Here is a 27,050-nt window from a genome sequence, read left to right as displayed (position 1 = left end):
CCCATCTGTGTTTCAAATTTTTTACACTGTGCTCATCACTGTTGACATCCGAGCACCTAACTTTTTGCTGCTACTGACTTAAAGTGTGTCTACATAACAAAAACAAAAAAACACCCCTGCAGTAGTAAATATTAGAGTTCAGATCAACTGACTTGGGGTTGCCCTTCAGGGCTAAAAATAGCAGTGTAGATGTTCCCACTCAGGCTGGAGCTCAGATTTCAAGACCTAGTGAGAAGGGAGAGCCTCAGAGTCTGAGCACCAGCCCAGTTTGGAACATCTACACTACTACATTTAGCCCCGTAGCATGAGCCCCACAAGTCTGACTCAGTTGACCTGGGCTCTTCGACTTGAGGCTGCTGGGGGTTTTTTACACCATAGATATACCCGCCGTCTGGGTTTGAGCTCTTCACCTAGAACTGAGAGGCCTTTTGTTCTACGCTGAGACTTCCAAAAACCTGATTTACAAGTAGAGGGAAAACTTAGTTTCTCAGGGCTCAAGCTCAAATTCCAGTGTGGGGAGGAGACTTGCTTAGCTGTGAATAATTGAGTAATAAATAGTACTTTGTTCTGCTATATGATCTTAAAACACTTTACAAATATTAGGATTGGCAACATCCACATAAGATAGGTAAATATCCCCACTTTAGAGAAGAATAAATTGAGCCATAGGGTTTGGTTGATGTGGCCAGAATATCACAGCAGGTTGGTGGAAGAACTGGGGAAAAAACTCAGGAATCCTGCTTACACCATTACTCGAAACACTAGGTAACATGTACCTCTTGTTCTGGGGAAGTTTCTTTTTCCATGGTATGATTTAAATGTTCTTTTGTGTTGACACTAATGCTCTTTCTGGGTTTTTTCCCTTTCCGCTCTGCGTGTGGTTTCAGCTATCCTCAAAGAAAAGAAAAGTGGAATGTTCCTACGACATCAATAACATTGTGATCCCAATGTCGATGGCAGCAGCCACTCGAGTGGAGAAGCTGCAGTACAAAGAGATTCTAACACCAAGGTATCTGCAGATGGGAAAGTATTAATAATTCCCTTTGTGTTCTGTGTAGGGTGGTGGTGTTTTGGCTGTGAAAAGAGAAAGCTATTTCTCTTTTGCTAAAGCTCTGTCTTTCGTCAAGAAACAATAATAACTTAAATTAAGACAGTATATCTTTTAAAAAAAAAAAAAAACAACCTTAATCAAAAAGGATGCAGTTTGTCACCTCAAAGGGAATTTCATGGCAGCATCGCCCACTGGCCAACTAGCATATGACAGCAGTGTTTGGTCTGGGTAAATGCTTCCCAGCTGATGGCTGAAAAATTCCCAGACATGAAAAAGGTTAGCAAGGGAAATTAGTCTCTTGTTCAGTTGTTGGCACATGTCGTTGTAGGGATATTAGCAGACCGGGCAAAGAGGTTTGAACTGTGTGAGTGCTTCAAGGGTATAATTACTAGTTTCAGAAAGATTGAAATAGCGGAGATACTGCTGTAGGAGTGAGGACCGCTGGAAGCGCTGTGCAGTACTACATGCAGTTTCTGCACATCCTATTTCCTGGTTCTGATTACTGTTATTATTTATTCAGCATCCAGTCTTCTGTGTACTTCCAACTTGTAGTGAGAGATCTCTGCCCCTTGCAATCTAAGTAGACAAAATACAGATGAGGCTTTTATGTAAAAGAGAGAGAGAGAAAGTGATTGATTGATCATGGTCGATGAGATGGTCATGAGTTCCACAGTTGTTCATTGTTCACTTTCATAAACCCTGCCATTTTTGCCTTCCCTCAAAGCCTGTCAAAACAGAGTCCAATGAGATTGAATTTATCAGGCTTCTGTTGTCACATTGCTGGCTGGTGCATACATGAGACATCTAAATCTATGGCTTCTAGGTGTGTATGTCTGTACTAGGAAGCTTTGTCAGTAAAGCTAATCACCTTTGATCTAGTGTCCAGCACCTATGGGGAAACAACTGTGAGGCCAGGTCTTGGCTCTGGGTCTTAGCCAAGAGGGTGACATGGCAGCAAATGCAGACTTGTTCTGACAATGAGTGTTCTTTCCTGCAGCTGGAGAGTGGTAGAGCCCAATGATGTGGAGCCATTGGATCACATGGACTCTGAGGTGAGACAAAATCTACTGTCACACTGTTTCTGGCCTCAAGCACTATTGACAAATGATAAACGTCGTTAGAAGTAACAGCCATCCTGAAAATGTCTGATTGGCATTTTGTATTATTAGAAGAAATAAAGATTGAGTGTAAAACTGCTAAGCCTGGAGGCTTTATTAAGTGAAGTCTGTAGCAAATGTTGGCCAGCCACAGCGCACAGCTTAATCAGTGAGCTGCCAGTATATGCGTGAGGGTCAAAGCGTTCCTCTGTCAAGAACACAACCGGGACGTGGGCGGTCATGCCTACTGGCGCAAGCCATGGGGGTGGTCAGGCCTGGAGGTTAGAGCTGAGCCACGAATCAGGACCCCAGGACACCCAGGCACATAGTTGAGGCCAGAACAAATGGGTGAGCTAGAGATGCAGTTGGGAACTGAAGCCGGGGGTGAGAGCCAGGGATGTCAGGGACAGAGTAGGGTAAGAACCTGGAGCAGGTACGGGCTGGATGGGAGCAGAAGCAAGAACTGGAGCAGGCACAAGAGCAGATTGGGAGTAGCAGCAGGTACATTATACAGGAAGCAGGATCAAGCGCAGCTGTTGAGTGGGATGCATTGAGCAACCCAAGAGTTCTGGCTTCTTCTGGGTCGGGTAGTAGCTTAGCCCTACCCCTTCACCAATCAGGAAGTACAGTAAATTAGGTAGCCCCTGCCAGGATCAGCTATGCCCAGTGTGTTACTAGGAGACTGACCCTATTGCAGCTGGCTCCCTTGACAGCACATGCCCCCAACCCTCAAGGGTGCTTTCTAGGGGCCTTATGGCCCAGTTTTTCTAGGTTCTTCTGGTGAAAAGTGTGTGTGAGCTCCAGAGCATAGATATTCCCTTCTGATTCCCAAGACCATTCTTCTGGACCATAACCCTCTTAGTCCACCAGGTTGTAAAATAGACCTCGGATTCATTTAGAATCCAGGATTTCTTGCCTTTCATATTCTTCTTGACCCTGGACCTCCATGGGAGTGGGCCATGAAGCAGAGCGAGATTATTTTTGTGTAGGCCTTCAGGAAGGATATGTGAAAAACTGGATAGACTTTCATGGTTTTAGGCAGCTGGAGTTGGGTTGACTTGTTCAGTGATCTTGAACGGACGCAAGTATTGATGATTTTATTTGGCAGGTGGGTGGGAGGATTTGAGCTGTTTAGCAGACAGCCAGACCTTATTACCCACTCTTAGTATATGTGCAACTTGATGATCTTGGTCAGCATGGTGTTTATAAGTTTTCTTGGTGGCTTCCAGATGCTCCATAAGTTTTTGGTGAACTTGGTGAAGGTGGGTAACAAGGTCTGTCTCAACAAGAATTTGAGAGTCTGCAGAGGCGGGAGGGAGGAAATGAGTGAAAGCCGTAATTGGCCAAAAAATGGACTGTTGTAGGTGGAGGCATAGACAGAGGTATTTTAAGCAAATTCAGTGTATGGCAGGCAAGTGACCAGTTATCTTGGCAATAGTTAAGGAAGCATCAAAAATATTGCTTGAGGATTTGATGTACCTACTCCATCTGCCCGTTGATCTATGGGTGGTAGGCTGGGAAGATGAAGAGTTCAATTCCTAGGATTTTATAGAGTTCATGCCAGAACCAGGAAGTGAACTGTGGGCCCCAATCAGACACTATTCCAACTGGCCGTCCATTGAGCCAAAAAACATGGTTTAGGAAAATGCAGTGTGTTTTGTGAGTGTTGGGGGGAGAGCGAAAAGAAATAAAAACACACCATCTTCATGAACAGATCAATGGTTTCCAGGATGACAGTGCAACCGTGGGAGAGAGGGAGCTCTACAAGAAGTCCTTTGCCACCATGGACCAGCACTGAGGTGGGGTGGCAGAAGCTGGAATAATCCAAGCATTTTAACATGTGGGCACTTGCTTTGGAAGGTTAGATCAGAGAAGTTTCAGAGTAACAGCTGTGCTAGTCTGTATTTGCAAAAAGAAAAGGAGTACTTGTGGCACCTTAGAGACTAACCAATTTATTTGAGCATGAGCTTTCGTGAGCTACAGCTTACACAGTTTAGAACTTATACAGCTCTGTGTGTATATAAAGTCTGCTGCAGTTTCCACGGTATGCATCCGATGAAGTGAGCTGTAGCTCATGAAAGCTTATGCTCAAATAAATTGGTTAGTCTCTAAGGTGCCACAAGTACTCCTTTTCTTAGATCAGAGAAGTCAATGTATTTCTTCACGTCAGTACTCACCCTTGGCCAGAAACTTCGTACCTCCAAGTCCTGAGTCTTATGGTGTCCAAAATGGCCAGCACCTACTGTGTCAGGGCATATTCTTAACACTTTGAGTCTGGGTTGATCATTCAGAATGTAAAAGTGCTTGCTAAAATATAGTGAACCATTGTGCAAATGGAAGCCTGAGCTGAATGGTGCACTGAAGATATCAAGGGTCTCTCAGAGTTTGGCTGCTTGCAGGTCTTTTGGGAGTAGAGTCCGAATCACAGATGGTAAATCCTGGGCTGTGGTTCCACCAACAGAATTAGATGGTCATAGCACAGTGCTTTGGGGAGTAGTGTTCAGCACAGCATATTTGTCCTTGTGGGAAAGGCCGTCTGCTTTCGCTTTCTGTGATGCAGGGCAGTAGGTAATACTGAAATCAAATCTGGCAAAGAAAAGTGACCACGGATCCGATGATTAAGCCATTCAAGGATATTCTAGGTTCTTGTGATCGGTGATGACCTGGATCAGGAACCGAGCCCCCTCCAAAAAGTGTTGCCATTCTAGTCCCAGATATCATAGTTCTTCTCAGCAGGGGTTAGTTTATGTAAATAATACACACATGGGTGGACTTGGTGATGCGGGCCTGCATTTTGTGAAAGTACGGCCCTGATTGCAATGTTTGAGGCTTCTGCTTCCATGGTAAAAGGTTTGGATACACAAGAATGGGAGCTGAAGGGAAGGCTTTCTTTAGCTTACTGAAAGCAGACTGTACTTGGGGTAGATGATATAGCCAAGTTTGCAAATTAATTCCAATTCAGCAGTCTCTTGTTGGAGTCTGTTTTTGAAGTCCTTTTGTTGTAATATAGTGACTTTTAGGTCAGAGATCGAGTGACCAGAGAGACTGAAGTGTTCTCCGACTGGTTTATGAATGTTATAATTCTTGATATCTGACTTTTACGTAGAGACTGTCCAGTTTGGCCAATGTACATGGCAGAGGGGCATTGCTGGCACATGATGGAATATATCACATCGGTAGATGTGCAGGTGAATGAGCCTCTGATAGTGTGGCTGATGTGATTAGGCCCTATGATGGTGTCCCCTGAATAGATATGGGGACACAGTTGGCAATGGGCTTTGTTGCAAGGATAGGTTCATGGGTTAGTGGTTCTGTTGTGTGGTGTGTGGTTGCTGGTGAGTATTTGCTTCGGGTTGGGGGGCTGTCTGTAGGCAAGGACTGTCCTGTCTCCCAAGATCTGTGAGAGTGATGGGTCATCCTTCAGGATAGGTTGTAGATCCTTGATGATGCGTTGGAGAGGTTTTAGCTGGGGGCTGAAGGTGATGGCGAGTGGTGTTCTGTTATTTGTTGGGCATGTCCTGTAGTAGGTGATTTCTGGGTACTCTTCTAGCTCTGTCAACCTGTTTCTTCACTTCAGCAGGTGGGTATTGTAGTTGTCAGAATGCTTGATAGAGATCTTGTAGGTGTCCCTCTGTCTGAGGGGTTGGAGGAAATGCAGTTGTATCGTAGAGCTCGGTTGTAGACAATGGATCGTGTAGTGTGGTCTGGGTGAAAGCTGGAGGCATGTAGGTAGGAATAGCTGTCAGTAGGTTTCCGGTATAGGGTGGTGTTTATGTGACCATCGCTTATTAGCACCATGGTGTCCAGGAAGTGGATCTCTTGTGTGGACTGCTCCAGGCTGAGGTTGATGGTGGCATGGAAATGTTGAAATCAAGGTGGAATTCCTCAAGGGCTTCTTTTCCATGGGTCCAGATGATGAAGATGTCATCAGTGTAGCACAAGTAGAGTAGGGGCGTTAGGGGACGAGAGCTGAAGAAGCATTGTTCTAAGTCAGCCATAAAAATGTTGGCATACTGTGGGGCCATGCGGGTACCCATAGCAGTGCCACTGATTTGAAGGTATACATTGTCCCCAAACGTGACATAGTTCTGGGTGAGGATAAAGTCACAAAGTTCAGCCAACAGGTTTGCCGTCACATTATCGGGGATAGTGTTCCTGATGGCTTGTAGTCCATCTTTGTGTGGAATGTTGGTGTAGAGGGCTTCTACATCCAAAGTGGCCAGGATGGTGTTTTCAGGAATATCACCGATGGATTGTAGTTTCCTCAGGAAGTCAGTGGTGGCTTGAAGATAGCTGGGAGTGCTGCTAGCATAGGGCCTGAGGAGGGAATCTACATAGCCAGACAATTCTGCTGTCAGGGTGCCAATGCCTGAGATGATGGGGTGCCCAGGATTTCCAGGTTTATGGATCTTGGGTAGCAGATAGAATACCCCAGGTCGGGATTCCAGGGGTCTGTCTGGGCGGATTTGTTCTTGTGCTTTTTCAGGGAGTTCCTTGAGCAAATGGTGTAGTTTCTTTTGGTAACCCTCAGTGGAATCAGAGGGTAATGGCTTGTAGAAAATGGTGTTGGAGAGCTGCCTAGCAGCCTCTTGTTCATTTTCCGACCTATTCATGATTATGATGTCAGAGTTGTTTCTGAGGCTGTGGATGGCATTGTGTTCTGCACGACTGAGCTTATGGGGCAAGTGATGCTGCTTTTCCACAATTTCAGCCCATGCACATCGGCTGATGTAGTTTCTGGTTTTTGGAGAAGACAAGAATATCATCTAAATAAACAACAGATTGTTCCAGCATGTCCTGAAAATAGTCATTTATGAAATGCTGCAATGTAGAGGCGTTACTTAGCCCAAATGGCATAGCTAGAACATGAGAACAGCCATACTGGGTCAGAACAAAGGTCCATCTAGCCCTGTATCCTGTCTTCTGACAGTGGCCAATGCCAGTTGCCCCAGAGGGAATGAACAGAACAGGTAATCCTCAAGTAATCCATTCCCTGTCAGTTATTCCCAGCTTCTGGCAAACGAAATACTCAAAATGCCTGAATGGAACCTGGAATACCATCTTCCATTCTTTGTCTTCCTTGGTATGAACCAGATTGCAGAATCTGTGAAGTTTAGGGAAAAAACAGACAAGCAAAGTGTTTCAAAAAGTTCATTAAGTGTCAAAGGGTAGCAATTTTGAACAGTCTCTCTATTCAAAGACCAGTGAACAACGCAGGAGCCAGGGAGATGTCTTTTTTCATAACAAAAAAGATTGGAACCTCTGCTGGAAAGGCAGAGGGACAAATAAACCTCTTCTGGAAATTCTTATGGAAGTATTCCTGGAACATTTGAAGGTTCAGTCCTTAGAGGGAGTATGAAGTAATCATAATTGTGATTACATACCTACATACCACACAGACTATGCTGACAGCTTGTGCCACACGCTCTCAAAGAAACTGCGGAATCACCTGATCAACATCCTCTACAGCAAACAGGGAAAGATTAAGAATGAGCTCTCAAAAATGGATACTCTCATAAAAAACCAACCTTCCACACAAACTTCCTCGTGGCTGGATTTTACTAAAACTAGACAAGCCATTTACAACGCACATTTTGCTTCTCTACAAAAGAAAAAGGACACTAAACTACTACATGCTACAAGGGGCCACAGCAATGGTTCCCTCAACCCACCTAGCAATATTGTTAACCTATCCAACTATACTCTCAGCCCAGCAGAAGCAGCTGTTCTATCTCGGGGCCTCTCCTTCTGCCCCTCCACCCCCACGAACATGATACAGTTCTGTGGTGACCTAGAATCCTATTTTCGACGTCTCCGACTCAAGGAATATTTCCAAAATACCTCTGAACAGCATACTAATCCACAGAGGTCTCCCTACCAACACTACAGAAAGAGGGATTCTAGGTGGACTCCTCCTGAAGGTCGAAACAGCAGACTGGACTTCTACATAGAGTGCTTCCGCCGACGTGCACGGGCTGAAATTGTGGAAAAGCAGCATCACTTGCCCCATAACCTCAGCCATGCGGAACGCAATGCCATCCACAGCCTCAGAAACAACTCTGACATCATAATCAAAAAGGCTGACAAAGGAGGTGCTGTTGTCGTCATGAATAGGTCGGAATATGAACAAGAGGCTGCTCGGCAGCTCTCCAACACGAGTTTCTACAAGCCATTACCCTCTGATCCCACTGAGAGTTACCAAAAGCAACTACAGCATTTGCTCAAGAAACTTCCTGAAAAAGCACAAGATCAAATCCGCACAGACACACCCCTGGAACCCCGACCTGGGATATTCTATCTACTACCCAAGATCCATAAACCTGGAAATCCTGGGCGCCCCATCATCTCAGGCATTGGCACCCTGACAGCAGGATTGTCTGGCTATGTAGACTCCCTCCTCAGGCCCTATGCTACCAGCACTCCCAGCTACCTTCGAGACACCACTGACTTCCTGAGGAAACTACAATCCATCGGTGATCTTCCTGATAACACCATCCTGGCCACTATGGATGTAGAAGCCCTCTACACCAACATTCCACACAAAGATGGACTACAAGCCGTCAAGAACACTATCCCCGATAATGTCACGGCTAACCTGGTGGCTGAACTTTGTGACTTTGTCCTTACCCATAACTACTTCACATTTGGGGACAATGTATACCTTCAGATCAGCGGCACTGCTATGGGTACCCGCATGGCCCCACAGTATGCCAACATTTTTATGGCTGATTTAGAACAACGCTTCCTCAGCTCTCGTCCCCTAAAGCCCCTACTCTACTTGCGCTATATTGATGACATCTTCATCATCTGGACCCATGGAAAAGAAGCCCTTGAGGAATTCCACCATGATTTCAACAATTTCCATCCCACCACCAACCTCAGCCTGGTCCAGTCCACACAAGAGATCCACTTCCTGGACACTACAGTGCTAATAAACAATGGTCACATAAACACCACCCTATACCGGAAACCTACTGACCGCTATTCCTACCTGCATGCCTCCAGCTTTCACCCTGACCACACCACACGATCCATCGTCTACAGCCAAGCTCTGCGATACAACCGCATTTGCTCCAACCCCTCAGACAGAGACAAACACCTACAAGATCTCTGTCAAGCTTTCTTACAACTACAATACCCACCTGCAGAAGTAAAGAAACAGATTGATAGAGCCAGAAGAGTTCCCAGAAGTTACCTACTACAGGACAGGCCTAACAAAGAAAATAACAGAACGCCACTAGCCGTCACCTTCAGCCCCCAACTAAAACCCCTCCAACGCATTATTAAGGATCTACAACCTATCCTAAAGGATGACCCAACACTCTCACAAATCTTGGGAGACAGGCCAGTCCTTGCCTACAGACAGCCCCGCAACCTGAAGCAAATACTCACCAACAACCACATACCACACAACAGAACCACTAACCCAGGAACTTATCCTTGCAACAAAGCCCGTTGCCAACTGTGCCCACATATCTATTCAGGGGACACCATCACAGGGCCTAATAACATCAGCCACACTATCAGAGGCTCGTTCACCTGCACATCCACCAATGTGATATATGCCATCATGTGCCAGCAATGCCCCTCTGCCATGTACATTGGTCAAACTGGACAGTCTCTACGTAAAAGAATAAATGGACACAAATCAGATGTCAAGAATTGTAACATTCATAAACCAGTCGGAGAACACTTCAATCTCTCTGGTCACGCGATCACAGACATGAAGGTCGCTATCTTAAAACAAAAAAACTTCAAATCCAGACTCCAGCGAGAAACTGCTGAATTGGAATTCATTTGCAAATTGGATACTATTAATTTAGGCTTAAATAGAGACTTGGAGTGGCTAAGTCATTATGCAAGGTAGCCTGTTTCCTCTTGTTTTTTCCTACCCCTCCCCCCCCCCAGATGTTCTGGTTTAACTTGGATTTTAACTTGAAGAGTGGTCAGTTTGGATGAGCTATTACCAGCAGGAGAGTGAGTTTCTGTGTGTATGGGGGTGGGGGGATGTGAGAACCTGGATTTATGCAGGAAATAGCCCAGCTTGATTGTCATGCACATTGTGTAAAGAGTTGTCACTTTGGATGGGCTATCACCAGCAGGAGAGTGAATTTGTGTGGGGGGGTGGAGGGTGAGAAAACCTGGATTTGTGCTGGAAATCACTTTAGATAAGCTATTACCAGCAGGACAGTGGGGTGGGAATAGGTATTGTTTCATATTCTCTGTGTATATATAAAGCCTGCTGCAGTTTCCACGATATGCATCTGAGGAAGTGAGCTGTAGCCCACGAAAGCTTATGCTCTAATAAATTGGTTAGTCTCTAAGGTGCCACAAGTCCTCCTTTTCTTTTTGCATAATTGTGATGTGTCGGTAAGACATCCGCTCTCTTTTTATCAAAGACGTCAGCGAAGTCTGAATATTTCCCCGCAATACCTGAAGTGGGTGAGAGGGTGAAGGAGAGGGCGGCAGCTATCTTTGAACATCGCCCTTCAGCAGCTCCATTGTGAGAGGGTTTGGATCTGACACCAACCTTGGGAGACATAACTGGCAGCAGAATCTTGACATAAAGCACACCATGCCTGACCCCTACTGGATGCACAGGTCATGGTCATCCAGCCAAGGAATGATGGGGGAATGAGCGGCACAAATCGGTCCAAATTGCAGAATCTCCTGGAGTGTGGTCCGAGTCAGCAGTGTCGTCTGGTGAATAACAGGGCCAGAGGAGTGGGGGACCCATCCAATGGATTCCATCAAATCAGGGATGCTGTTACACTGAGTGGGAATGTTATGGGTCCAAGTAAAATCTAGGTCCATGAAGTTGTTAGAGGCCCGAGTCCACCAGTGCCCTTAGCTAAACTTCAAACATGGCAGGGTGTTGTAGCCAAAGAGGAAGTTGGAGGGTGGTGGCTCACTAGCCAACTACAGCCAGGTTACTGTTTGACATAAAGGGCTCTCCCAACTGGGACAGGACACGAGTCTTACTGAGACACCACTGTACATAGTGCCTGGGTTCCCGCAATATAAGCATAAATCTGGAGCTCACTGCAGGTTCCTTTCTGTGTTGGCAAGGCAAGGTCGAATTTCTTCAGCCTGTGGGTGTAGAAAACTGAACTTCCTTTCTAGTTGATGTTTGGCCAGGTGATCATCAATGCTGATGAACAGCCTGACCAGAGCATTTAGGTCAGACAGTGGCTCTACCTGCACCAGCTTGTCTTTGATTTCTTCATTCAAGCTATGCCGGAAATGGTAGTGCTGTGCTGCACTGATTCATTCCATCTAGTGTCAGCCACTAAGTGCCAGAATTCCATGGCGAATTTGGCTAATGGTCTATTCCCTAGAGTAGGAGCCAAAGCACCGTTGGCAGAGCAGGTACAATTCAGGTCATTGAAACAACTGCCATTTCTTCATGGAATTCCTCAAGCTGCCCTAACAAGGGGCTGGAAGTCTCCTAGAGAGGGGACTGTTAATAGGCTGATGAGTCCACATCAGGCCTGGTCAGTGGGAAATGACAGAGGTCATCACATGAACAGGAGGCAGCACTGATTCAGGAAGTTGCATAATTTCCCACAGTCACTGTCAAACTGGGCTAGCAGCAGAATTTTCAGTTCCTGAACTGGGGCCCTGGATAGTGAGACCTGTGCCTGCAGGGCCATGATTTGGATCTGTAGCTTCTGCAAGGTGCCCATTACCTCTGTGAGGAAGACGGAGACCTTAATGGGGGTCAACCTCACAGCAGAACCTCATCTTCAGTCTTTGTCTTGCAGGCTGCTCAATTTGTCAGGAACAGGACCGGGAGGTTAGCAGTTGGTCTTAGTGGTTGGAGCCATGGGGGAGGCCAACTCTGGAGGTTAGAGCTGAGTGGAGAATCCGAGCTATGGGATGTCCAGGGGCATAGTCAAGAGCAAAACTGAGGTCAGAGCCAGGGATCAGAAGCCAAATACCAGAGCCAGTAGGTGAACTGGAGTCATGGTCAGGAAGCAGAGCCAGGGATGGAGAAGGGCAGGCTGGGCAGGAACAGGCACACAAAGCAGGAACTGGAGCTGTCACAAGACCAGGCACAGGCTGGAAGGGTACAGGAGCAGGCACTGGGGAAACATGATCAAACACAGCTGCAGTGTGGGCTGGATTGAGCAGCCACTGAGCTCTGGCTGCTGCTGGGTCAAGTAGTAACATAGCCCTGCCCCTCCACCAGTCAGGAAGTGCAATCAGACAGCCCCTGGCCAGGATCAGCTATGCTCATTCTATTGGTAGGAGATTGACTGTGCTGCAATTGGCTCCCTGACATCTGCATCAGCTGTTATGAAAAAAGCATTTCTTGGGTCATCCCACTCTACAAACAGCAGCCGTAGCAAACCCTTGAGTGGTGCTTTAATGTTCTTGGCATCCGTTCACGTGATCTATATAATAGAGGCTTTGTCTGTCTCAGAGAATCCAGACAACAGTCTGATACATAAATTTCAAATTCAGCGGCTCATGAAAAGTATGACTGGGTTAGTGATTCAAAACAGTGGTTCCAATTCCCCAGTGAAGGGAAGATCTCGCCAACCTGAGCAACCATAGATGACGTGATTGAATGGTGTTGCTCGATGTTAGAAAGTCTCAACTCCTATGACAGAGGGCTTATTCAGTAAGAGAATTCATGCTGAGTTGTTCTAGTGGATTGCCGTGTTCTACAGAGAACAAACTGTGAAGAAAAATGTTCTATAGTTACATGAAAGAAACTTCTTTATATATTTATACATACACACTGTGATACAGGAGGGCCAGGGAGCAGTGGGAGAGTGCTAGAAGGGAAATATATAAGCTCAAGGCTAATTAAGGCGTGGTTCCCTGTAGACTAGGGAAGGTGGCTGCAGGTTAATTGGAGCACCTGCAGTCAATTAAGGCCCTGTTAGGAACCTAATAAAACCCTGTGCGTCAGGCAGACGGGGGGAGGAGGAGAAAGGACTGGAGCTTGGAGGTGTGTTGAGAGATTTGGAAGACCTGAGAACTGAAGTAAGGGAGACCCTGCCCAGCAGGACAGGGAGACTCCCTTCCCCCCCAACATCTAAGGACCAAGGGTAACCCCACCTAAGGGGGACGACGGTAAGAAACCCACAGGGGGGTTGAGAGCGAGGAGCAAACCCAGACCCCTCCCCCGCTTCCCTCCTCTACCACCTTCCCAGGCTAGTAGCGGCGCCCTCGGCACCCAAGAGCAGGGGCAAAGGGTGGCATCTTAGCTCCCCGCCAAGAAAAGTGCAGGACCCACCAGACTAAAATTGGCCATCTTGCCACAACACACGCGCACACACACAATTAACAGCATGAACAGATGTCTGATCTTCCAACATTCAGAATCCAATTATATAAATTAATAGGTAAGTCAGATACAGCGGATTTTGTTATTTTTGACCAGCCAAACCTGAAGCAAAGATTAAATCCTTGTTAACTTGATCCTATGTGAATTGACTTCCATTTGGAAACCCCCTTTTTTTAAAGGAACTCAGTGGGGCGAAACAGACTCTGGTTTCTCCAGTATCATCCAGTAGACATTGCTGTTTGCTGAGTTCCATGGTACAGAATCTCAGGGTTTCTACTACTTTGTACTTGACCAAACAGTAATGTCACCCTGAAGACAGAATGTCATCTTTTGAATATTAGAGGGAAAACTAGCTTTGTTCTTTTTCCTAGCTGGAAGACACTTCTGATGAGACCTATTTGAACCATCACACCAAGTATGAGGAGCTTGAACGAGCCCGATGGGATTCGTGGGCAGCAGCTGTTTCCCACAAGCGAGGAAACAGGTATCAGTTTCTCATTAGCACTATGTAGCAAGGCATGGAAGCAAGAATCTTTATTTCTTCTTCATGTTAAACTATACAGAGATCCTGCTTTGGGGTTGTCACATTCTGGGTTGCACTCCAGACCAGTGAGGGGTTGTGTTGTCATAACTCCCAACGTGGGCCACTCACAACATGTATTCTACACTGATCAGCCCTCTCCTGGACAGTTCAGCTGTTAAAGGTCCATTGTCCCCGTAAAGGGTTAACATTCAACAATCTGCTTCTTGAACTGTTAGCAAACAGTTCAGTTTAAACACAGCACTGGATTGGTTTAGATTAAAAAATAAAACAAGATTATTAACAAAAGAAGATAGGATTTTAAGTGGATTCAGGTACCAGGTATTAATGTCAGAAATGGTTACAAGAGAAATAAAGACAAAATGCTTTCTAGTAGCTAAAATTTAAGAAGCTAGATTTGGTTCAAGGTAAAATCCTTACAACATGTTCCCAGCAATAAGGCTGACCAAATTCTCAAGTCATACCTCCCCAAAAAATCAAAAGGCTGGTTCCTTTGTCATCTTAGGTGAAAGAGAAAGAGCTAGAGCTTGGGGTTCCTCTTCAAGTGCTTGCTCATGTCCATTCCATATTAGGTGTGTGTGCTCGCCACATGTACTGGTGCCAGAAGTTTTTCCCTCAGCAGTATCCATAGGGGACCGGCTCTTATGCCCTCTGGAGTGGCGCCTGCATGGCATGATATAAGGGGCACCGCTGGCTCCCCCCACCCTCAGTTCGTTCTTGCCGCCAGTGATGGTGCTGGAACATCATCTGCTTCAGCTAGCATTGTTTCATTCTCTGTTCTTGCAAACTTTGAAAACCTGTAATATAGTTGTATGTAGTTAATATAATTTATAATATTATATATAATATAGTTGTATATAGTTAATAGTTGAATTAGTTACCCTTAGTAATAGTTCTTGAATGGGACTCAGCCGGGGGACGGGACGGGACGTGTCCCGGTCCCCAGGCTTTAAGCCCTGCGATGGTTGCAAATAGCCTTTGCCCATCAATAATCCACATAGTAGCTGCTTACGGTGCTTGGGTGAGGGGCACATAAGCGACAAGTGTCATCTTTGTAAGTCATTCAAACCTAGGATGAAAAAGGAGTGGGACAATCGCTTAAAGGTGCTCCTGATGGAGTCAGCACTCACTCCGGCACCGAAGCACCAGTCCGACTCGGCACCGAGCACCATGGCGTCAGTGCTGTCCATGAGCCGGCACCGGTCCCCCTCCACAGCTCTGGCCAAGAAGCCGAAGAAGACTGGGAGGAGGAAGATCGCCTACTTCCCACAAGGGAAAAGACAGGGCTGGGGGTGAACCAAGACCCACGCCAGGCAGCTCAACGCCTCCTTTGGGAAGTCAGGCCCCAGCTCAAGCCGAGCAGTGCAGCCCATCCCATGCTTTGCCTGCAACTCCAGATAGCAGTACAAACCTCTGCCAGCTACAAGTGCCATCGAGGCCCTGCAGGCAGTTCAAGAGATCCTGATGCTTCCAGTGCCGCCCACACTGGCTCCAGCGGTATCCAGGTCTCGGGGTAAACCCGCCTTGGGATCTCCATGTGTCCCCACCTCAGCGGCACAGTTCCCCTTCACGTGGAACGTCCCGCTACTGCTCACCCGCATGAAGCCATCACGCCTCAGATAGGCAGGGTCAACGGAGCCCTCTTCGGTCCCCGCACCTTGGGCACAGACTGCGGGATTCAAGGCACACCTGTCTGGTAGTCTGGCACAGACACACCGAGGCATGCGCCCCCAGGCAGGAGCACCAAGACCAACCCCTCGCATCGCCAAGAGCTCGGTATAGATCCAGGGGTCAAGGTCACGAGACTGCAGTCGTCCATCTCCGAGATGGGGATCACCATGTTTGGGGATTTCCTCCTGGCAGCTGGCACGTGTACCGGTGGGGTAGAGTAAGGCGTAGATCACTGGTTTCCGATGCCAATACGCCGAAGGCCATCGGTCCCCAAGGCCCCAGCCAAGACATTCATCCTGCTCAGACAGGTCTGCCTCCAGGGGCAGCGACCGGCATTGGTCAGATAAGAGCCACCGCTCCACCCAATCCTGGTCGTTGGGTAGCAACCGCTCCGGCACTGAGCAGGGCTTTCTAACTGCGGGACAGCCTCCAGTTTCTGCGGTGCTGCCTACATCAGCAGCACCAAAATCTGTCCCATGGCCCCAGGCACAATGGCCAGTGCCATGGAACCCCTGGGGGTTCACCCAGGCTTCCCAGTCTGGTCGCTTGGTGTCGGGAGCCTCAGCCTGGCCTGCGGCCTCGGCATCCCAAACCCCTCCAGTACCCAAGACTTTGAGGGGGAAGGATCCCACAGGTCCAGGAGGACTTGGGGGAGCAGCCTACTAGACCACCAATGAACGTGGAGGTTCCTGTGGTACTGGCATCGTCCTCGTCATCACCAGACAAGGCTATCACAGAGGCGCCTCACCCAGTTCCTCAGGATGACGCTAAAGCACACCAGGAATTATTAAAGCGGGTTGCATCTAACCTGGGGCTCCAGGCCGAGGAGTTGGAAGAACCTTCAGACTCCTTGTTTGATGTCCTCTGCTTCTTGGCCCCTGCCAGGGTGGCCCTTACCCCTTCATGAGGGGGTATCAAAGATTACCACCACCCTGTGGCAGACTCCCTCCTCTTTGCCCCCTATCTCTAAAGGGTTGAATGCAAGTACTTTGTGCCAACAAAAGGGCATGAGTACCTATACTCCCACCCGGCCCCCAATTCCCTTGTGATTTGAGGCAGTTAGCCCCTGGTTGGCCTTGCCTCTCTGTGGTTATCCCCAAAAATAAAGACTCAAGGAGGCTGGATCTTTTTGGGCATAAGACTTGTTCGTCTTCTAGCCTGCAATTGAGAGTGGCCAATCACCAAGCCCTCCTTGGCTACTATGATTACAACATGTGGCAGGCCACAGGCAAGTTCCAGGATTCGCTCCCTGAAGGGTCCAGGAAGGAATTCCGGACAATCCTCGAGGGCACGACAGCAGCCAGACAGCCCTCCAGGCGGCTTCTGATGCGGCAGACTCTGCAGCCCACACCATGGCCTCTGCCATCTCCATGCTGCAAGCTTCCTGGCTGCTCCTCTCAGGCTTGTCCACCAAGGCTCAGCAGTCGATGCAGGAACTTCCCTTCGACGGCCAGGCCCTATTTGCAGAGCAGACTGATACCAAGCTGCATGGTTTAAAGGATTCCTGTACCACCCTGAAAATGCTGGGACGGTACGTCCCAGGCCCAGCACGTAAGCAGTTCAAACCGCAACAGCCTCAGGGACAAGGGAGCCAGCCTCAGCAGGACTCGCCTCACAAGAAGGCCAATGGCTACGAACGCCACCCTCTGCTCAGTTGGGCTCCACCTGGAATAAGCAAGGGGCCAAGCGACCACTTTGAGGGTGCGCCAGAGGGCGACCTACCAGATTATTCCCTGGATCCATCTTCCCAGGTCTTTTCTAAACGCCTTTCACTTTTCCTCCCTGCATGGATCACAATAACCTCAGACCGTTGAGTCCTGAACACAGTGGCGCAGGGCTATACCCTTCAGTTTCTTTCTACACCCCTTCCCTGTCCCTCTTCAGGGATCCTGCGCAGGAGGTCCAAGGTTTTCTGCAGATGGGGGCGGTGGAGGAAGTTCGTCTAGAGTATAGGAACAGGGGCGTTTATTCCTGATACTTTTTTATCCCAAAGGCCAAGGGCGGTCTGCGTCCCATTTTGGACCTGCGAGACCTCAACAAGTACCTAAAGAAGCTGAAGTTCCGCATGGTCTCCCTGGCCTCTATCATCCCCTCCCTGGATCCGAGAGACTGGTATGCCGCCCTTGACTTAAATGACGCATACTTTCACATAGTGATCTTCCAAGGACACAGACGTTTTCTCCATTTCACAGTGGGATCGGGCCACTACCAATTTATGGTCCTCCCATTTGGCCTGGCGACTGCACCAACAGTGTTTACCAAGTACATGTCGGTGGTGACAGCTTACCTCAGGCGCCGGGGTATCCAGATCTACCTGTACCTCGATGACTGGCTCGTCAAGGGCAGCTCCAGGTCTCAGGTGCAAAGGTATGTTGCGGTGCTTGCAAACCACTTGCCACTCCCTGGGCCTACTGGTGAATGACAAAAAGTCAACGTTCATTCCAGAGCAAGGGATAGAATTCATCGGGGTGGCGCTTGACTCAACCTGCACGAGAGTGTTCCTGCCACTAGAAAGCTTTTGGGCCTTGACAAACCTTATCGCAGAAATGTCTGCGTTTCCCGACTACAGCCAGGGTCTGCCTTCGTCTGCTGGGCCACATGGCAGCTTGCACGAACGCTGTCCGCCATGCCAGGCTCCGGATGCGGCCCCTGCAGCAATGGCTGACGACTGCCTCTTCCCAGTCCATCAAGTTGGTGTTAGATGCCTCGGACCTCAGCTGAGGTGCGCACCTCAGAGATCTCCAGACCCATGGTATGTGGTCCTCGGAGGAGATGGTGCTCCACATAAACATCAAAGAACTCAGAGCGGTCTGATTGGCATGCAGTGTCTTCCTACCTCACCTGTCGGGCAAGGTGGTGAGAGTCCTGACGGATAACACAGCCTCGATGGTCTACATCAACAGGAAAGGGGGAGCGTGCTCATGAGCTCTCTGCCAAGAGGCCCTCTGGCTCTGGAACTTCTGTGTCAACGAGATCCACCTGGAGGCTTGTCACCTCCCTGGCATCAAGAACACGCTAGCGGATCACCTCAGCAGGGCATTCTCTTCTCACCATGAGTGGTTTCTCCACCAGGAGGTAGCCTACATGGTCTTTCAGAGGTGGGGAACTCCCCGGTGGACCTGTTCACCACCAGGCAAAACAGAAAATGTCATCGGTTTTGGTCTGGGCAAGGACTCCCTCTCCAATGCCTTCCTCCTGTCATGGTCAGGGGGCCTGATGTATGCATTCCCTCCGATCCTGCTCATCACCAAGGTCCTGGCAAAGATCAAGAGAGACAGCGTGCGGGTTATCATGAGTGCCCCAGTGTGGCCTCGCCAGCACTGGTTCGGCACACTCATGAACCTGTCAGTAGCCCCTCCCTGGCCCCGCCCAACCCACTGGATCTTCTGTCACAGGATCACGGTCGGCTCTTACACCCCCAGCCTCTGGTCCCTCCACCTCTCGGCGTGGATTCTGCATGACTGAAGCCAGAGGAGCAGACCTGTTCAGAGGAGGTCCAACAGGTCTTCCTGGGAAGTAGGAAGCCCTCAACTAGACTGACTTACCTGGCCAAGTGGATGAAGTTTTTCCACTGGGCCTCCAAGAGTGGCATCTCTCCTTAGCAATCTTCCATACAGGCTGTCCTAGACTACCTGCTTCATTTGAGAAACCAGGGCCTGGCACACTCTTCTGTTAGAGTGCATCTCATGGCCATCTCTGCTTTTCACCCGCTGATCCAAGGAGAGATGGAGTTTTCCCATGACATGACTCTCAGATTCTTGAGAGGGCTTGAGAGACTCTTCCCACAGGTACGGACTTCTGTCCCACAACAGGATCTTAACTTGGTCCTCTCTAGGCTCACAGACCTGCCCTTTGAGCCGCTGGGTTCCTGTTCCTTGTCCCATCTGTCATGGAAGGTCGCGTTCCTGGTGGTGGTGACGTTGGCAAGACGGGTCTCTGAAATTAAAGCCTTGACCTCAGAACCGCAGTACAGTCTTCTACGAAGACAAGGTTCAGCTGCAGCCCGACCCAGCCTTCCTGCCGAAGGTGGTGTCGTCCTTCAATATGAACCAGGACTATTTCCTCCCAGTGTTCTGTCCCAAACCACAGAAGACTAGTGAAGAGAGGCGTCTTCATGGGCTGGATGTCCAAAGGTCCTTGGCTTTTTACTTAGAATGTACCAAGCCTTTCTGTTAATCAATTCAGCTTTTCATCACTACAACGGATAGGATGAGAAGGGCCTTCTGGTGTCATCGCAGAGGATTTCCAATTGGATTATCTCATGCATAAGGACCTGTTGTGACCTGGTGGGGTTCTGCTGCCGCCCATTGTCAGAATCCACTCGACTAGAGTGCAGGCATCTTCAGCAGCCTTCCTGGCGCACATCCCTATCCAGGACATCTCTAGAGCCGCAACGTGGTCCTCTGTCCACACGTTCACGGCCCATTATGCCATCACTCAGCAGGGCATGGACGACGCTGGGTTCGGCAGAGCTGTGTTGCAATCTACACATCCGTGAACTCCTGCCCACCTCCAGGGGTATTGCTTTGGAGTCACCTAATATGGAATGGACATGAGCAAGCATTCAAAGAAGAAAAGACAGTTACCTTTTCCATAACTGATGTTCTTCGAGATGTGTTGATTATGTCCATTCCATGACCCGCCCTCCTCCCCCCACTGTCGGAGTTTCCAGCAAGAAGGAACTGAGGGTGAGGGGAGCTGGCGGTGCCCCTTATACTGTGCCATGCGGGCGCCACTCCAGAGGGCGCCAGAGCAGGTCCCCTACGGATACTACTGAGCGAAAAACTTCTGGCACCAATGCATGTGGTGAGCACACACCTAATATGGAATGGACATGAGCAACACATCTCGAAGAACACAGTTACGGAAAAGGTAACTGTCTTTTTTTCTGCCCCTTTCTTTTGTAGTCCAGTTAACCTTGGAAGAGGATTCTTCTCAGGGTTACACCTCAAAGCAATATTTATTCAAAGAGTGAAGAAGGTGACATGGAGTCTGGTGAAGAGGGAGGTTCCATGTTCTTTGTTCTCACTTATGTTTGCTGAAATGCAGTTTTCTTTGTCTCCTGCCATCTCCTCTCCCTACTGTCTCAAGGACCCTGTTTACTACTTTTATGTAAATTGAGGTAAACGGAACATTTCTTGGTTCAGGATACTTCCGTCTAGGTTGGGCTGTGTAGTTTGAACGTAACCTAAGAACATCATGCAGTGGGATTTAATAATTTTACGTATAATATTGCCACATACATTTCACCATGATATTATTGACCAGTGAGTTATTAGTTTTCAAATGGTATGTCACAAGTCATATTTTGTACAAAGATTATATAACAGCATGTAGGGTGTGAATACAGAGGTGCTTTTGGTCACGGTTCCAAGGTATTTGACGTAATACCACAACATGTTGATTTTTAAAAAAAACTTGCATTATGTGGAATTAACAGGGCACACTTTACACATTAGATGGATTAAAAACTGGCTCAACTGATGGATCTCAAAATGTAGTTGTTAACTGGAGATATCAATGGTCAAGACTGTTTCTAGAAGGGGTCCCCAGGCATTGGTTCTTGGTCCAATGCTATTTAATATTTTTATCAACTATCTAGACAAACTTAAATTTTTGATAAAGTTATCAGATGACTAAGAGTGTTAATGAGGAGGACAGGTGACTGTTACCGGGTGATAAGGATCACCAGGAACATTCATACAAAATGCATTTTAATAAGTCAAATACAAGGTAATGCATCTGAGAACAAAGAATGCCGGTTATATCTACAGGATGGGAAACTCTGTCATGACTCAGAGAAGGACTATGGGGTCATCACAGATCAGTGGTTCTCAACCAAGGGTACTTGTACTCCTGGGGGTACGCAGCAGTCTTCCAGGGGAACATCAGCTCATATAGATATTTGCCTAGTTTTACAACAGACTACATAAAAAGCATTAGTGAAGTCAGTATAAACTAAAATTTCATACGACTTGTTTATAGTGCTCTATATACTATACGTTGAAATGTAACTACAATATTTATATTCCAATTGATTTTATAATTAAATGGTAAAAATGATAGCAATTTTTCAGAAATAGTGTGCTGTGACACTTTTTTGTATTTTTGTATCTGATTTTGTAAGCAAGTAGTTTTTAAGTGAGGTGAAACGTGGGAGTATGCAAGACAAATCAGACTCCTGAAAGGCATACAGCAGTCTGGAAAGGTTGGGAGCCACTGTCGTAGATTATCACCTTACCATGACCTTTCAGTCCAATGCTGTGGCAAAAAGACCGACTGCAGTCCTTGGATGTATAAAAAGGGGACAGTAGAAAAGCGACCTTGCCGCTCTACACTGCATTGGTAAGACTGCTACTACCATATAGAATCCAGTTCTGGTGTCCACACTTCAAGAAGGAAGTGGAAATGCAGCAGAGAGTTCAAAGAAGGGCCACAAAAATAATCAGGAAGCTGGAAAGTAAGGAGTCTCAGCTTATTGAAAAGAAGATGGAGAGATGACTTGATCACTGTCTCTAGGGCTTTAGGCACTTACATGTGGACAAGAGGTCTTATAGTGGGGCATTTTTCAACCTTGCTGACAAAGGTATAACAAGAGCCCGTGGCTGGAAGTTGAAGTTGGACAAATTCAACCTTGTAATAAGATATAATTTCCTAGCAATGAGGGTGATTAAACATTGGAACAGCTTACCAGGTGATATGGTGGAATTCCCAACGCTTGGAGTCTGTAAGGTGGAAATCAAATACCTTTCTAAAATATGTGCTTTAATGCAGGTCTGGGAGAAATTCTATGGCCCGGGAGGATGGGGATGCAGAGGGAGAGGAAGTTGTTGTGTCAGATTGGTGGTCTCTTCTGGCCTTGGAATCTAAGACTCTTATCAGTCCCCCATTCATCCCCTTCCTTCATGCATCATGGGGAAAACAGGATTGTCTGCATTGCTCCGAACATACACATTGCAGCTCTGCATTAAGACAATGACTATAATCAAATTTTGTGCTTCTGTGCATCAGCTGATCACCTGCAGGGATCAGGAAGGAATTTTTTCCCCAGTGCATAATTAGATATATTCTGTTTGGTTTTTACCTTCTTCAGAAGCATCGGACATAGGCCACAATTGGAGCTGGGACACCAGGCAGGGTGAACCAGTTCTTAGGTGATACAGAGAATTCATTTTAAATGCCTGCTGGTGTCTTGCTCACACGTTCAGGGTCTAACTAATTGCCAGATTTGGAGTCAGGAAGGAATTTCCCCTCAGGGTCAGATTAACAGGGGCATTGGGATTTTTCACATTCCTCTGCAGCATGGGGCATGCATCGATTGCTGGGAAGATCTGGGCAGATCTCATTTAATCAATTTCCTGCCATTGTTGGGGCCTCAGGCATTGGTGGTACCTAAAACTCTCCTGGTCTCTGCCAGTGGCACAACAGTTCAGTCTTCTAAGGAGTGAATGAACTCTATAGAAGTATTTGAATGAAATGTAATGGCCAGAGATATCATCTAATCTGATTTCTTTATATCACTGTCCGTTCTGGCCTTATACTTTGTGAAACTATGGTCGTTGTGAGCAAAGAAATCCTTGGCTGCTGCTGATGTGGTTCATGTGACCAGTCTGCTGTGCTGACAAGCAAAGTGTTGATGAAATGTATATAGGATAGGGCCAGCTCATCAGAGTAGTGACACAGCATGTTATCATGTCACATGAGAAATTAGTTTCATACTAAGCTTGGGCCCTCATGTCTCATGCTAGGAACTAATAAGTTAGTGCAAACTCCATGTCCTTTTTTCAAATTACATCCCTTTAGCTTACCTAGGAGTGGAGTTGACAGATTGTAAACATGGGAATTTCTTCCAGCTCTCCTTGGTTAGACAGCAGGTCATAACATGCTGGAAAGGAGAAGAGAAATTTGGAAACCTGGAGTGGTGGGGGAGGGGGGTACAATGAACATATGTCAGGCCCTGAGGAGGAGGTGAAAGGATTTCAAATAAAAAAACGTGTGTGTGCAGTCAGAAACAGGAGGCAGGACTCTTCAGTATAACTTCCAATTACAGCAATCTGTTTGCCTCTGTACTTAGTAGTAGATGGTTTATACTGTTTTATCTCAGATTCCCCAAAGTCTCACATGAGAAAAAGCAGCTAGCAAATACTTTCTTAATCTTAAAATTCACCACCACCAAAATTGGCAGAAATTGCCCAAGAAAATTGTGAGCTATTGTAGCAGACAATGGGGGAGAAGCTGCAATTCAGGGGCAAAGCACTAATTGCTGGAGACCATGACCAGCTGCTTGAATAAAGGAGGTATACAATGATTAATTCCAAACTTCTCTGTTTTGTGGCTCACATGTGCAGTATGCGGTGGCTTATTTTTATTTGAGTTCCATGTTAGTATGTAGTTATGTTCCTGTCTCTCATAGACTTTAAGACCAGAAGTGACCATCATGATCATCTAGTCTGACCTGCTGTACATCGCAGGCCACAGAACCTCACCCACCCACTCTTGTAATAGGCTTATAACCTCTGGCTGAGTTACTGAAGTTCTTAAATCTTGATTTAAAGATTTCAAGTTATAGAGAATCCGCCACTTACTCTAGTTTGAATCAGGAAGTGACCTGGTGGAGGAGTTGCACTGTATGTAAGAGAGCAGTATGATTGCTCAGAGCTCCAGTATGAAACTGGAGAAAAGCCTGTTGAGTCTTTGGGTTAAGTTTAGAGGTGAGAGCAACAAGGGTGATGTCGTGGTGGTCATCTGCTACAGACCACCAGACCAGGAGGATGAGGTAGACAAGGCTTTCTTCGGACAATGAACAGAAGTTTCCAGATCACAAGCCCTGGTTCTTATGGGGGACTTCAATCACCCTGACATCTGCTGGGAGAGCAATACAGCAGTGCACAGACAATCCAGGAAGGTTTTGGAGAATGTTGAGGACAACCAGAACCAACTAGGGGCCGTGTTCCTCTTGACCTGCTGCTCTCAAACAGGGAGGAAGTAAGGGAAGTAGATGTGGTGGCAACCTGGGCAGCAGTGATCATGAGATGGTCAAGTTCAGGATCCTGACAAAAGGAAGAAAGGAGAACAGCAGACTATAGACCCTGGACTTCAGAAAAGCAGACTCAGGGAACTGATGGGCAGGATCCCCTGGGAGGCTAATATGAGTGGGAAAGGAGTCCAGGAGAGCTGGCTTTATTTTAAAGAAGTCTTGTTGAGGCCAAAGCACAATTGGAGTTGCAGCTAGCAAGGGATGTGAAGAGTAACAAGAAGGGTTCTTATAGATATGTTAGCAACAAAAAGGAGGTCAGGGTAAGTGTGGGACCCTTACTGAATGAAGGAGGCAACCTAGTGACAGGTGATGTGGAAAAAGCTGAAGTACTCGATGCTTCTTTCGCCTCAGTATTCACAGACCGGGTCAGCTCCCAGACTGCTCTACTGGGCAGCACGGTATGGGGAGGAGGTGAGCATCCCTCAGTGATGAAAGAACAGGTCAAGGACTATTTAGAAAAGCTGGACGTGCACAAGTCCATGGGGCTGGATGCAATGTATCCGAGGGAGTTGGCTGATGTGATTGCAGAGCCATTGGCCATTATCTTTGAAAACTTGTGGTGATTGGGGGAGATTCCGGAGATTGGAAAAAGGCTAATGTAGTGCCCATCTTTAAAAAAGGGAAGAAGGAGAATCAAGGGAACTACAGACCGATCAGCCTCACCTCGGTCCCTGGAAAAATCATGGAGCAGGTCCTCAAGAAATCTATTTTGAAGAACTTGGAGGAGAGGAAGGTGATCAGGAACAGTCAACGTAGATTCAACAAGGGCAAGTCATGCCAGACCAACATGATTGCCTCCTATGGTGAGATAACTGGCTCTGTGGATATGGGGAAAGCAGTGGACATGATATACCTTGACTTTAGCAAAGATTTTGATACAGTCTCCCACAGAATTCTTGCCAGCAAGTTAAAGTATGGATTGGATGAATGGACTATAAGGTGAATAGAAAGTTGGCTAGATTGACGGGCTCAACAGGTAGTGATCAACGGCTCCATGTCTAGTTGGCAGCCAGTATCAAGCAGAGTGCCCCAGCGGTCGGTCCTGGGGCCGGTTTTGTTCAGCATCTTCATTAATGATCTCGATGATGGGATGAATTGCACCCTCAGCAAGTTCGCGGATGACGCTAAACTGAGGGGAGAGGTAGATACGCTGAAGGGTAGGGATAGGGTCCAGAGTGACCTAGACAAATTGGAGGATTGGGCCAAAAGATAACTGATGAGGTTCAGAACAAGGACAAGTGCAGAGTCCTGCACTTAGGACAGAAGAATCCCATGCACTGCTACAGGCTGGGGCCCGACTGGCTAAGCGGCAATTCTGCAGAAAAGGACCTGGGGATTACAGTGGACAAGAAGCTGGATATGAGGTAACAGTGTGCCCTTGTTACCAAGAAGGCTAACAGCATATTGGACTGCCTTAGTAGGAACATTGCCAGCAGATTGCGGGAAGTGATTATTCCCCTCTATTTGGCACTGGTGAAGCCACATCTGGAGTATTGCATCCAGTTCCACCCCCCCTCCCCCACTGCAGAAAGGATGTGGACAAATTGGAAAGAGTCCAGCAGAGGGCAATGAAAATGTTCAGGGGTCTGGGGCACTTGACTTATGCGGAGAGGCTGAGGGAATTGGGCTTGTTTAATCTGCAGAAAAGAGGAGTGAGGGGGGATTTGATAGCAGCCTTCAACTACCTGAAGAGGGGTTCCAAAGAGGATGGCGCTAGGCTGTTCTCAGTGATGGCAGATGATAGAACAAGGAGCCATGGTCTCAAGTTGCAGTGGGGAAGGTCTAGGTTAGATATTAGGAAACACTATTTATTTCACAAGGAGGGTAAGAACATAAGAATGGCCATACTGGGTCAGACCGAAGGTCCATCCAGCCCAGTATCCTGCCTACCGACAGTGGCCAATGCCAGGTGCCCCAGAGGGAGTCAACCTAACAGATAATGATCGGGTGATCTCTCTCCTGCCATTCATCTCCACCCTCTGATAAACAGAGGCTAGGGACACCATTCCTTACCCATCCTGACTAATAGCCATTAATGGACTTATCCATGAATTTATCCAGTTCTCTTTTAAACCCTGATATAGTTCTAGCCTTCACAACCTCTCAGGCAAGGAGTTCCACAGGTTGACTGTGTGCTGAGTGAAGAACTACTTCCTTTTATTTGTTTTAAACCTGCTACCCATTAATTTCATTTGGTGGCCCCTAGTTCTTATATTTTGGGAACAAGTAAATAACTTTTCCTTACTTACTTTCTCCAAACCACTCATTATTTTATATACCTCTATCATGTCTCCTCTTTTCCAAGCTGAAAAGTCCTAGCCTCTTTACGCTCTCCTCATATGGGACCCGTTCCA

At 47.3% G+C, this 27,050-nt stretch overlaps 1 protein-coding gene and 1 long non-coding RNA gene across 5 annotated transcripts in view; one reads left to right on the top strand and one right to left on the bottom strand.

Annotated features, from left to right (window-relative positions):
• The window catches only part of LOC311515705 (KAT8 regulatory NSL complex subunit 1-like), a 151,527-nt gene that overhangs the window by 116,869 nt on the left and 7,608 nt on the right, over positions 1-27,050 (top strand). For all 4 annotated transcript variants that reach the window (XM_084618955.1, XM_084618954.1, XM_084618953.1 and 1 more), the window contains 3 exons: positions 888-1,009; positions 2,049-2,103; positions 13,819-13,931. In XM_084618955.1, the coding sequence (XP_084475081.1) occupies positions 888-1,009; positions 2,049-2,103; positions 13,819-13,931 (290 nt within the window). The remainder of the gene's footprint in view (positions 1-887; positions 1,010-2,048; positions 2,104-13,818; positions 13,932-27,050) is intronic.
• Positions 14,356-27,050, bottom strand: part of LOC311515706 — a 42,222-nt gene continuing 29,527 nt past the window's right edge. The window contains exon 4 of the long non-coding RNA XR_014710207.1: positions 14,356-14,785. This is a non-coding gene — a long non-coding RNA (uncharacterized lncRNA). The remainder of the gene's footprint in view (positions 14,786-27,050) is intronic.

This window comes from Lepidochelys olivacea, assembly GCF_965140295.1.
Source record: "Lepidochelys olivacea isolate rLepOli2 genome assembly, chromosome: 2".
Taxonomy (NCBI): domain Eukaryota; kingdom Metazoa; phylum Chordata; order Testudines; family Cheloniidae; genus Lepidochelys; species Lepidochelys olivacea.
Note: the sequence above shows the minus strand (reverse complement) of the source record. Positions and strands in the feature narration are given on the sequence as shown.